Source organism: Protobothrops mucrosquamatus, unplaced genomic scaffold, assembly GCF_001527695.2.
Source record: "Protobothrops mucrosquamatus isolate PMUCROS unplaced genomic scaffold, P.Mucros_1.0 scaffold_280, whole genome shotgun sequence".
NCBI classification, from domain to species: Eukaryota; Metazoa; Chordata; class Lepidosauria; order Squamata; family Viperidae; genus Protobothrops; species Protobothrops mucrosquamatus.
In genome coordinates this window covers 2,474,883-2,487,962 of record NW_015386356.1, presented here as the reverse complement: position 1 = coordinate 2,487,962, position 13,080 = coordinate 2,474,883, and the positions used below count along the sequence as shown (strand labels likewise).

Here is a 13,080-nt window from a genome sequence, read left to right as displayed (position 1 = left end):
TGCTAAATAAATAAATAACCAGAAAAATAATTAGAAATGCTCTGCACTGGTTAGGCTTTACACATATAGATCCTGCTGTATTATTGAGCCCCTGAAAGTGGTGGAAGCAAGGAGATAAGAGACCTTCTGGCTTTTCCTCTGTTTTTGTCCTATTGGAAAATCCTTGTTTATCTGTTCTTTGTGTCTGTCTGTCTCTTTTAGAATGGCAAACTTAAAAATAGAACTTTCTAAGTTAAAAAGTGAAGCTTGGCCTGGGGCACTGGAAATTGAGAAGGAAAAATTGATGCTGATAAATGAAAAGGAAGAACTTCTGAAAGAGCTTCAATTTGTCACCTCATGTAAACGCACGCAAGATGAATTGAAGCATTTAGAAGCAGAAAGGAAGAGACTGGAAGAGGAGCTATCAATGAAAAGCACACCTAGTGATGAACTTACAGAGAGGTATAGAAAAAATCCTTTCCCTCTATCATTTATTTATTCCTTCATCTTAACCTTTATCTTGCTGGAGAGCCTGAGTTGTGCCCTAATGGGCCATTTTCTTTCGTGGCTGTTCTATGTATATTTTAATTAAATTTAAAATTAGTCTAGTGGGCAGTAATACAGAAAGACCTTCACACTGTGACAGAATTCACAGAGTTCATATTATTTCAAGCTCTCTGTTGTTCTTCATTTGCAACCAGGGTGAAAATAGCAAGTCCTGATGTTAAATAGCTGAAGGAAGTCAGCAGAGTGCAATATATCATTGGCAAGTTTTGGGATAATAGCTGAGACCTTATGAACTTCTTACTGCAAATGTTATTCTCATTGCTTCTGCACTGGAGCCACTTATAGTTGATAGAGATGTTTTTCCACACATGTGCAAAGGAGTTAACTAAATTCAGAAGGGGTGTCCTATGGCAACTGGACTCTATTCATTTATATAAGGTCCACACCGAGATGATTCAGCCTTCTAGAATACAGTATATATTTTTTTAAAAAGAATGGATTGGAAAACCATAGAATGTTAAGAATTGCAGATTTAGTTTATGATAATTAAGAGCATGCTTATAAAAACTTAAGTACTGTATATAAATGTTTAACTTTTGATAAATGGCGCCTTCTTTGCACACTGATTATGTTCTTATAGGATACACCAAGGATTTTTGCATTCTGTCTGTAAATGCAGCTACAGTAGTGGCCAAAATTGTGGAAACCTTTTGGGAAAAGTCTATTTTTGAGGTTTGATGGCTAATGACACCACTTTCGTTTTGGAGTACTACCATAAAATTATATATCAATGGAAAGATAATTTAATCAAGAATGTAATGCAACATAGTTTGTTCGATTATCTGTACTATATTCTATGAAACATTATAGCCAAATAACCAGAAAAAGGAAGCATAACTTGCTTAGGTTGATATCAGGTAGCTTTCCTTCATCTGATTGTAGCCAGTGAGCATGGGTGTTTAGAGAGCCAATCAGGTGTCATCTTGTTTTGGCAATGAGCCAATCAGATCACAGTAGGATTCAGTTATTGATGTAATGTATTGAAGCTGAGAGAAGGACATTTGTCAGTGTGTTATGTGATCACTATCAAGTTGATTGGGGTTTTTTTTCTTTCATTTAGTGAACTTGTAAAACATAATAAAATTAAAGGAATGGTGCAAAGAGTTGACTGGTTGCCCAGAAAGCGATGTAAAATAGTATTATTAAGTGAAAAAGGCTACAGTTATAAAGAAATTAGAAGAAAAACTAGTGGAAACTTAAGCAAAGGTGGCATTTCTACTGTACACTTTTCCCAAAAGGTTTCCACAATTTTGGCCACCTGTATTTCCTTCTATTCTCTGTTAGTGAAGAAAAGACAAGGAGAGGTTAATGTGAACTTTGTATAGTTGCTGTGCATTAATAAGATAGATATTTTAAACCATGATTTAAACACATTTCTGGCTTGTTTGGACACAATAAATGTAATCCTGGGCTTGGATGTTATACCAAGCTGTCTAGTTTGTTTGCCCACTTATGTAAAGGTTAATAAGCAGCATGCAACTTGATCTCCTTCACTTCTTGGTATGTTAAGACATGATTCTTGGCTTATTATATTGTGTGAGTTATGTGAGTTAAAGCTGACAATAGTAATTATAATTAAAGTAAATAATTATAACTTAAAATTGTCATGAATTTTTAAAAACTGTGGTGAAATATACTGGTGTAGGCATCCATGGCTGGTATCCGTTAGTACGGTAGTATTGAGCTTCTGACAACTGTGGCTGGAGTCTTCAGAGGCAAGGTGGTCTGCTAACAAATCAGGTAATTCTGCCTCTGAATGAGGATCTATAGCAGACTAGACATTCGTGAAAGAGAAGTGACCAGGCAGTGAATTTCTTTTCATCAGACAAGGAAAGAAAGTGAGATCTCCCACTTGCACTCTGGACAGTTGTTATAGGAACTGGGGTTTTTGCGGTGAACTCCTGAATTGAGCAGCTGGGAGCTGAGGCATTTCAGTCAAGCTCAGAGCACTAATGCATCTCTTAAGGATACAAGGTTAGCAGAAGCCTCATTTTCTTAAATAGTTTCACTTGTAATCGTTTTACAGCTAACAAGAGATTTTCTAAGCAGTAGGCTAAGAAAAATTCACTTGTTGAGACAACTTTTTTTCTGGATTAAAAGGAAAAACTGGGTTTCAAAGATTTAAAATTTTTGACAAAAAGCTTAACAAGGATTGGATGTAAGAAAGTTTAAAATGAAAAAAGAGGTTAGTAATTTTTGATTATTATAAAAAAGGATTACTTTTTGATGAAAATGTTTTTGAACAAATTGGAATTAAAACATACAAACAGACCAGACCTTTATGGAAATGTTTTTTGTTTACTATTAAAGAGTACAAACAATTGATGGATCTTAGTAAACAGAAGATGAAGGTAATTTGATCCAGAGGCCAATGCTGATTATAACCATGGAATGCCATTTGAGAGGAGAATATTAAGAGCTGAGGAAGAAAAAAAAAAGGAAACTCACCTTTCTTTTGCAATAAGTCTTTTGCCAAGGGGGGGTTGATTAAGAGAGAACAGTGCACCACTCACTTTTGGTTCTGTCTGAATCTTCTGCTTGTTTCAGCTTTACTTATCTTTCAGCTAATGAGATTCAAAGCAGTTAGTGCATGAACATTTTCATTAGTGGAACAACTGGTTTCATGTAGTTTGCGCATAAATCGAAGCAACCATGCTTGGTCTGAATATGAATTGAAAGTGGGTAAGAGCTAGAAGAAGCTGATGCTTTTGATGCCACTGATAATAAGGAAAGGAATGAAAGATGAACTTAGGGAGGTTCCAACCCTTCACATTGCCCCATGTACTGTTTTTGTATAGCACAGTCCCTCTTACTTCATCACATAACCACAGGTTGCAATGGTTGAAGGGAAACAGACAAAGAAAGATACAGGAAAAGGATCAGGAAGTAGATGGGTTGGTGTGATGCATTCGAGGACATTGTATTAACAGCACTGCTGTGAGATAAAGGAGGGACAGAAAGGAAGGCAATGGGCTAGTGGAATATGCCACAGTGAGAATTTCTGAGACCATCAAGGAACAAATTGTATAAAACAAACAGCACTAGCTCCATGTATCCTTCTTTCTGAAGGGGTGATATATTTTAACATTGCCGACTCACCATGAAATATTTCTGGAATCTTCAGGGTTTTTTTTTTTTTTTACTGAATCTAGGAACAACAAAATTGTTCCAGACTTTTATTTTGTCCAGCCTGCAGCTGATCCAGAAAAAATTGATAGAACCTCCAGATTACAATTTGTTTCTTTAATTTTCAAAATAAGACACATCTTCTGCTTCATACACATTCCATCTTTAGCTCTTAGCAGATTAGCCTTGACCAAATGCAACTATTGAGGAAAGATTGTGTATCTAACTAGGAGCAGATGGAATAAAAAGAGTAGAGTAGAATAGAACAGAGTAGAGTAGAGTAGAAGAGTTGGAAGGGATCTTGAAGGTCTTCTAGTCCAACCCTCTGCTTAGGCAGGAAACTCTATACCATTTCAGACAAATGGTTGTCCAATCTCTTCTTAAAAACTTCCAGTGTTGGAACATTCACAACTTCTGGAGGCAAGCTGTTCCACTGATTAATTGTTCTAACTGTCAAGAAAATTCTTCTTAGTTCTAGGTTGCTTCTCTCCTTGATTAGTTTCCATCCATTGCTTCTTGTCCCGCTCTCAGGTGCTTTGGAGAATAGCTTGACTTCCTCTTCTTTGTGCAAACACTGCGATATTGGAATACTGCTATCATGTCACCCCTAGTTCTTCTTTTCATTAAAATATACATATCCAATTCCAGCAACCGTTCTTTATATGTTTTAGCGTCCAGTCCCCTGATCATTTTTGTTGTTCTTCTCTACACTCTTTTTAGAGTCTCAGCATCTTTTTTACATCGTGGTGACCAAAACTGGATGCAGTATTCCAAGTGTGGCCTTACCAAGGCATTATAAAGTGTTATTAACACTTCACGTGATCTTGATTCTATCCCTCTGTTAATGCAGCCTAAAACTGTGTTGGCTTTTTTGGCAGCTGCAGCACACTGCTGGCTCACATTTAAGTGATTGTCCACTAGGACTCTAAGATCCCTCTCAAAGTTATACTGTTGAGCAAGGTACCACCTATGCTATACCTGTGTGTTTGGTTTTTCTTGCCTAAATGTAGAACCTTACTTTTTTCACCATTGAATTTCATTTTGTTAGTGCCCAGTGTTCAAGTCTGTCAAGATCCTACTATATCTTAAGCCTATCTTCTGGAGTATTGGCTATTCCTGCCAGCTTGGTGTCATTTGCAAATTTGATGAGTTCCCCATCTATCCCCTCATCCAAATCATTGATGAAGATGTTGAAGAGTACTGGATCTAAAACAGAGGCTTGGGGTACCCACTGCATTCTTTCCTCTATGTAGATGCAGTTCCATTGAGGACTACATGTTGAATGCTGTTGGTCAGCCAGTTACGAATCTATCTGGTGGTGATGCTGTCTAACCCACATTTTTCTATCTTATCTAGTAGTAGGTTGTGGTCTACTTTATCAAATGCCTTAACTTTCAGTTTGCCATATATATACAGTTGGGATTATTTTATTTATTGAGTACCTTTAAAACTAAAATGAGAGCCAGTTTGGTATAGTGATTAGGGTACCAGGCTAGAAACCATGAAACCATGAGTTCTAGTCTCATTTAAGGCATAACGTCATCTGAGTGACTTTGTGCTAGTTACTTTCTCTCAGCCATGAGAAAAAGGAAACAGAAAACTACTTCTGAAATTTTGCAACAAAACTGCAGGGACATGTCCAGGCAGTCACCAGGAATCAACACTGAGTTGAAGGCACCCCCCAAAAATGCAAAAAACCAAGAAAATATTTATTTGGTTTAGATTTTTTTCTGCAACAAAATGGTAACAATCTGGTTGTGTGTGTGTGTGTGTGTGTGTATGTGTGTAAAATCATTAGAAAAAATGAACAAATATTAAAGTTAGCACAGTTAAATATTTTAACAAAAGTGTCACAAATGATTTGTGGGAGGTAAGAATGCCAAAGACTAAACAAATGAAGAGTCTCTTGAAAAAGGAACATATTTCTTCCCAACTCTTATATGCGCATAACGCATATAGAACTTGATTACTTTAAATCCATTGATGTGGATTTTTCACTCAATGGCTAATAATTAAATATAGTTCCTTTTTTTCTTTTTTTGAAAAGCTAATATTTGAAAAAAAAGAACAATTGAAACTAAGTGTTAGCTTAGGATTCTTATGCTTGTTCTCATATATAAATATAAATTATATTTATATTTACATATAAATATAATTACAGAGATTTTTTGCCTAAAATACAAGCATAATAGATGTAGGATACCTTCAAATGATTCTTAGCTAATGGACTGCACAGTCCAACATTGACTAAATAGAATATTCTGCACCTATAACTTGTATTTCATCAGTTAATTCTTAGCAGTCTGAGAATTATTATGTCATTACCTATTAGCCAGGGCTAAGATATTTCCAGAATCATTTCATGGCCAGAATCTGAGAAAGAGAACAAAATGAAAATATTTTGAAAGATTTTCAGACACCCCCCCAAAAATAGGGAATATGTATTGGCCATTAACTAACACTAATCAATTAAACATTATATTAATGGTATATACAAATGTACTTTGGTACCATAATTCTTCAGTTGCCCTGAAAATTTCCATTTGACTTTTGGTTTGGATGAACTTCAATAAGTTGCCCTCAACTATTTGTCATTATGCTTTTAGAGCAAGGTTCTCTTTGCAATGTATATGCATTTATATATTGACACATAAGCTTTTTTATCTTCTAGGTTGAAATTAGAAGATAGAAAAAATAAATTGGTTAAAAAACTTGAAGAAACTAGTCAATTAACCACCCATTTACATTCCCAGCTTAAAAGGTGAGATAATTTTCTTTACACTAAATTTTTGACAAATGATAATAACAGTTCGTCCAAAACTACCGTTGGCATACTGTATTTCTGAATTATCTGTTTTGATTTAGGTGAAATATTAACTTGGAAGTGTGTCTTGTAAAGATGTCTTCATACTAAAAGCTTGGTTATCTATTGTCTAAGTCCTGAACTGCAAACTTTTTGTCCAGCAAATAACATACATGACTGATCTGTGGTAGCCCTTTCCCTATATTATTCAGGCTACATTCATGGGAAATAATGAAATAAATATGTTGGCTGTTTCTACTATGAACAGCAATCTGTTTTGCACATGGAAACATTGAAATGAAAGGTCATAAAATGAGGCAAAATTAACAATTATCGGCTTAGCAACAGACATTTTGGGCTCAATTGTGGTCATAAATCGAGGACTACCTAAACTATTTAGGCAAAAATGAAAGATATAAATGATGAATATAAGTAAACTGCATCTTAATTCAAATGCTCATTTTCTCAACACATTTCTGCACAAATGCAAATGACAATCACTAAGGAATAGCTTCTATTAACGTTCTTTTTATTGATTTCATAGCAGTGGCGTAGCGTGGGTTGTCAGCACCCGGGGCAAGGCAAGTAATTTGCGCCCCCCCCTCCACAGTGGGCGGCGACCCGGCGGCTCGGATCAGATTCGCACAGCCAGCACTGCAGAGAGAGTGAGTGAGCCAGGCAGGGGCAGAGAGCTGCGAGTGCGAGCGCGCCCCCCCAGATGTTGCGCCCGGTGCGGCCGGGCCCCCCCTGCACCCCCCACGCTACGCCTCTGTTTCATAGTACTGTCTTTCTTTAAGGGCAGCACTGCACTAATGTGAATCCATTTATTGAGAGAGCATTTACTGTTATTAATAACCAGTGAAGAAAGCAGTATTTCCTTAAACTCAGAAATGTCCACGTTATATGAAAATCCTTTTGTTTTCCTTTCTCTTTGGGTATATTGTATTATTTGTTTGTGTACTTTACCCACCATCAGAGTAGAAAATACCAGAATGGGAAAAATGGGGTATCTCAAACAGTGATCTGAAACTGATCTAATAGTCCAATAAATTTAGATAGGTATTGTACATTGCTAAATACAAAACTACTTTCTTATTCTAATTGTACTTTCTAATGTGTCCTCGTGAAACTGTTACAGTGATCAGCAATATTTTAAAGTGGTAGAGATTGTCACACAGTTTTGTGCAGTATTACACACAAATTAATATATTTAAAAATCAGGGATTTTTTTTAAAAAAAGAATTATAAATAAAGTGACTGATTTTTTTGGCCATGTTTGCTTATATGTTTTTTAAAAGGAGCCATCTAAGGAAGTCGTGTTGCTGCTATAGTTAATACGCTGTCATCTGAAATTTCTTTTTGGTAGTATTCAGACATTTTTAAATGTGTTCCTTTTAAAAGATACCATTATACTTGTCAATTTCATGACCAACAGGGATTAAATTTTAAGTTTTACATGTGATTTGAGATCATCTGATTATACTGCTGATAGAAGAGAATGACAGATCTTTGCTTCTTTGTTGCAGCCTCTCTGCCAGTACATTATCTGTGTCTTCAGGGAGCAGCTTGGGATCTTTAGCATCTAGTCGAGGGTCCTTGAATACATCTAGTAGGGGGTCGCTGAATTCTCTTAACTCTACAGACCTCTACTACAACCAAGGTGATCAACCTGTAGATTTAGACTATCAATATAAATTGGACTTCGTATTACAAGAGAAATGTGGTTATATTCCTTCTGGCCCTATTACCACCATTCATGAAAATGAAGTGGTCAGCTCCCATGAGAAAATGGGATATAGTGACTCTTCCAGTTCTTTGACAGCAAGTCATGCACCCAAAATAACTGAGCCTCCTAAATCTGTCACATCATTCTCTTCAAGATCTTCCCTTTCATCATTATCTCCTCCTGAATCACCTTTGGTTTTAGAAGGTGGCTTTTCAGTCCCTCCTCAAGATTCTCCATTACATCATTTCACCACGGACTTTGAGGACTGCAATTTACCCAGTGACTTTACAGGCATTACTACCTGTGAGAATCAAATTTTGCTGGATTCTGAAACTAGAATATCTTCTCAATCAGTTAATGATAAATATCGCAATGAAAGTATTTCACAGAGCATATCACATTCAAGAAATACAGGTAAATATGTTGAAGGATCGAACTTATATGTCTTACTATTCAAACTCAGCCAATTCTCTCTCTCTGGGTTGAACTGAGTTTCTGAACCTTAGCAGCCAATATGTCCTCAGAAAATTGTGCATTTTTTCCTGATAAGGTGATAGGTCACTGTCAACAAATAAAATCACTAACAGCTCAGCACATCACTTCTATATGAAACTTTAAGAAGTAGGACTAGATAAGAAAGATCCAGGGAGATTAAGCTTGAGGAACTATTATAAAATGGGTGGAAGTCTAAAAACTGTGGTGAAACAGCAAACAAACAAAAAAACAGGTGATAAATGTACTAGAAGGGATATCACAGCAATTGGAAGATATAATAGAGGTACTGAGACAGAGACACTAGATAACTTTATATCAGGAAGATGTTCACAAAACCAGTGAGCTGTCATGAGCAGAATAGAATCCCTTGAGGGCCTGTGCTGTTGATAATATCTTCAGTATTCTGTAGTTTCAAACAGCTCATTTAACAGCACATGTAGGGAGGTTTGTGCCCCAAATCTGTATAAAGATCTGATCTTAAGTTGTACATCATTTTCCCCACATTTTCTACAATCTGTTTCTGCCTATTAATTACTGAAGTTAAAATAATCAGGTATCTGTGCAGGTTTAGTAGTCCTTCCCTGCTGTAGTGAAATTTCGAGAAAAAGACAAATTTTTCCAGTCTGGCAGCCTATTCAGATATCTGCTGATCTATTTCCAAAAGGGAATTAAAAATAAGGAAGACATCTTAAAAGACAAATAATACTTTTATTATAGCTTGATTTTTCTTAATTACTGTTTACTTTGTTAAATGAATACAATATGCTAACAGATGAGTACATACTATCCATAGTTTCAAGGATTGACCGAAATAATAAAGGTGGGGGAGGGGGGATGAATTGGCATGCTGCAGAGAAAGTTATGAGTATATATTGAAAGCAATCATTTAAAAAAAAAGTATGGATGTGACATAGTCATTCTAGAAATCTTATTAATTCATTAGTATGGTAAGTATTATTTAGTGGATTAACAAAACCAATATTTTTAATTTAAACCTAACTATTTTAATGATATTCTTAGTAATTCTGCTGAAGTAATTCTACTGAAAAATACCCACATTTAAGGCAGTCACACAGTATTCCTTCATTTTCCTGGGTAATTGTTTTATCACACAGTATGTATGCATTTCAGCCTTACAGTTTTGTGACTGACCAAGGAGTTTCCATTTTTGACTGCATTTCCCTTCTCTCTGACTCTATTTTTTACTTCTAGCCATGGTTATTTGTTTTTGTGAATTATTTGTATGCTGCTTCTTAAAGTAATTCTAAACAGTCTGCACAGTATATCAAAAACCACCATAAAATCCAAGTATTACAAATCTTTTTTAAAATCTTCAAAAATCTGATGTAGTTCAAATTTAATCCCCCCCCATTCCTGTGGGTTGTATGTATTTCTTCCTCATATTAATATATTTGATGATGTTCTACAACAAATTATGTTGTAATAAATACATGCTGCAAAATTCTTTGTTGTTTTTACAGTAGTTTAACAGACAGTTCTTTGAATGATGTAATGATGCCTAGTGTACAATGAATCACACAAGGTGATGTCTCAAATTTGGGAGCAGCTGGCTGTTCAGAACTTAAGTAAACTGCATGAATTTGTTCTGAGCAAATTTGGATTTGTTGGCATCAAAAACTATATTTTTGCAAGATAAAAATAATTTGTCCTTTAAATGTAAAGAGATATGATCCCCCCACCCAATCTTGTACCAAAAGGGTATAGAAAGAAAGAGAAGAGTAGTTGTTGTATCTCAAAGGAAGTCATTGTGAATGAACTTCTCCTATTGGCCTATTTCAAATCAGGAAGGAGGGGTAGCCAGAGAGGCTGCTGCAGGGATGGAAATAGGAAACAGGAAGAAGACCAATAACAGCCATTTTTCACACTGTAAAATATGTCCAAAAGTGAACATATTTTAAGTATAAACCATTCTGGAAATGTCATAATATAGAACCTTCTTAGAATGTGTTTGTTATACTTATGGTTGAGATTAATATTTTAGTTTTCTTTTTGCCCTCCTACATTTTGGTGTATAACATTATGAAATCTATTCAGAAATATTCTAAACAATGCTTGTTGTTAGTTACGAAGTCATGTCCGACCCATCGCGACCCCATGGACAACGTTCCTCCAGGCCTTCCTGTCCTCTACCATCTTCTGGAGTCCATTTAAGCTCACGCCTACTGCTTCAGTGACTCCCTCCAGCTACCTCATTCTCTGTCGTCCTCTTCTTCTATTGCCCTCAATCTTTCCCAGCATTAGGCTCTTCTCCAGTGAGTCCTTCCTTCTCATTAGGTGGCCAAAGTACTTGAGTTTCAACTTCAGGATCTGGCCTTCTAAAGAGCAGTCAGGGTTGATCTCCCCTAGGACTGACCGGTTTGATAGTCCTACAGTCCAGGGGACTCGCAGGAGTCTTCTCCAGCACCATAGTTCAAAGGCCTCAATTCTTTTGCGCTCAGCGTTTCTTATGGTCCAACTTTCACAGCCATACATTGCAACTGGGAAAACCATGGCCTTGACTTCATGCAGATATTCTAGGGAACCAGAAAACACACGTTGTGGGCAATCTTGTACAATATATTTAATAGTTTACATATCAGCACCACAATCACATCCCCACTGATACAGGACAGAGGCACTTCCAGTATCACACCTAATTCTGTTCAATTTCGACCAAAGTGAGGCAGGTCAAAATCAGTGGTTTGGTAGAGGGTTCACTAATGGTCAGGCCACAAGAAGGTACCTTGGGCCATTCCTTGCTGGCCTACGGGATTTCAATCTGGTGACGGGCTGTGCATTGACCTGGTGAATAGGGAGGGCTTTGTTGTTCAGCATCCTTAACCATAGCAGAATGAGAGCTTGTTTTCTTCTAATATGAGACAGTATGATATTTCTAAGTACTGGTAACCAGTGCCTAAGTGTGGGATGCAATGTGCCAGAGATGATACGCATTGTTGGACATTGGCCATTTGGGTATGGGCACTGTAAAACTATACACTGGCACAATATTCCACAATATGTGGAATAAACCAAAGCCACCTTTGTAAGGTGTTATCATCAGCACCCCAGGATGTTCTAGTGAGTCTGTTCAATAAATTGTTGTGGCTTTTCAATTTTGCAGCTGTTTTTTTCAGGTATTGTTAGAAGATTAATGATCTCTCCAGTGTTACCCCCAGTACATTATAAAATACGGTTCTGGAACCTCATTGGTAATTTGCATACCTATTGCTGAGATGGATTGTAGCTATTTCTGTTTTTGTTAGGCTTGGTTGGAGACACCATTTTTGAAAGTAGTCATCCAGCTTCTGGAGATCTTGGGAGACACTGAAGTTGGTTCTTAGGGCTGTGAGATTGATATCATCAGCACAGATAAATTTCTGAGAAGTTTCAGGCAGGTCATGGATGTACAAGATAAAAAGAGCAGGGGATCATTGATCCTTGTGGTAGTCCATTATTCAACTTATGATATCTGCTTCTATTGAATTCTGTCAAAAATTGAAATAACCTGTTACTCAACATACTGTCAATCAAGGCAATGGTGTTACGACACCTTAATTAGTTTGAAGAGAAGACCTACTCTCCAGATAGTATCATAGAATGCCAAGAGATCAAGAAAAACAGAAACATTTTTCATTTTCCTTTGAAATCCATTCTCCAGGTAGGAAGTTAATGCAAGGACCTGATTGCTACAATCATGTTTGGGGCAAAATCCAGCTTGTTCTACTTGGATTACAGATTTTTCTGCTAGGGCTATTCTGTAACACAAGTTTCTCTAAAGGTTTGTAGGTGACACAGAGAAGAGAATTGGCATGTAACTTTGGGAGCAAAAGCTGATGCATCCGTAGCTTTCCTTCAGCTACACATTTCCTGGATGGTGCTAAATGGGTGTTGTTGTTGTTAGTTGCAAAGTTGTGTCCGACCCATCGCGACCCCATGGACAATGTTCCTCCAGGCCTTCTTGTCCTCTACCATCTTTTGGAGTCCATTTAAGTTCACGCCTACTGCTTCAGTGACTCCATCCAGCCACTTCATTCTCTGTCGTCCCCTTCTTTTATTGCCCTCAATCTTTCCCAGTATTAGGCTCTTATCCAGTGAGTCTTTCTTTCTCATTAGGTGGCCAAAGTACTTGAGTTTCAACTGCAGGATCTGGCCTTCTAAAGAGCAGTCAGGGTTGATCTCCTCTAGGACTGACCAGTTTGATTGCCTTGCCAGTCCAGGGGACTTGCAGGAGTCCTCTCCAGCATCATAGTTCAAAGGCCTCAATTCTTTTGCACTCAGCGTTTCTTATGGTCCAACTTTCACAGCCATACATTGCAACTGGGAAAACCATGGCCTTGACTATACGTACTTTTGTTGGCAGGGTGATGTTTCTGCTTTTTAGTAT

At 37.0% G+C, this 13,080-nt stretch overlaps 1 protein-coding gene across 1 annotated transcript in view; it reads left to right on the top strand.

Annotated features, from left to right (window-relative positions):
• Positions 1 to 13,080, top strand: part of WWC2 (WW and C2 domain containing 2) — a 135,498-nt gene that overhangs the window by 81,648 nt on the left and 40,770 nt on the right. Inside the window, exons 9-11 of the mRNA XM_015831813.2 lie at positions 202 to 441; positions 6,344 to 6,433; positions 8,002 to 8,615. Of these exons, the coding sequence (XP_015687299.1) occupies positions 202 to 441; positions 6,344 to 6,433; positions 8,002 to 8,615 (944 nt within the window). The remainder of the gene's footprint in view (positions 1 to 201; positions 442 to 6,343; positions 6,434 to 8,001; positions 8,616 to 13,080) is intronic.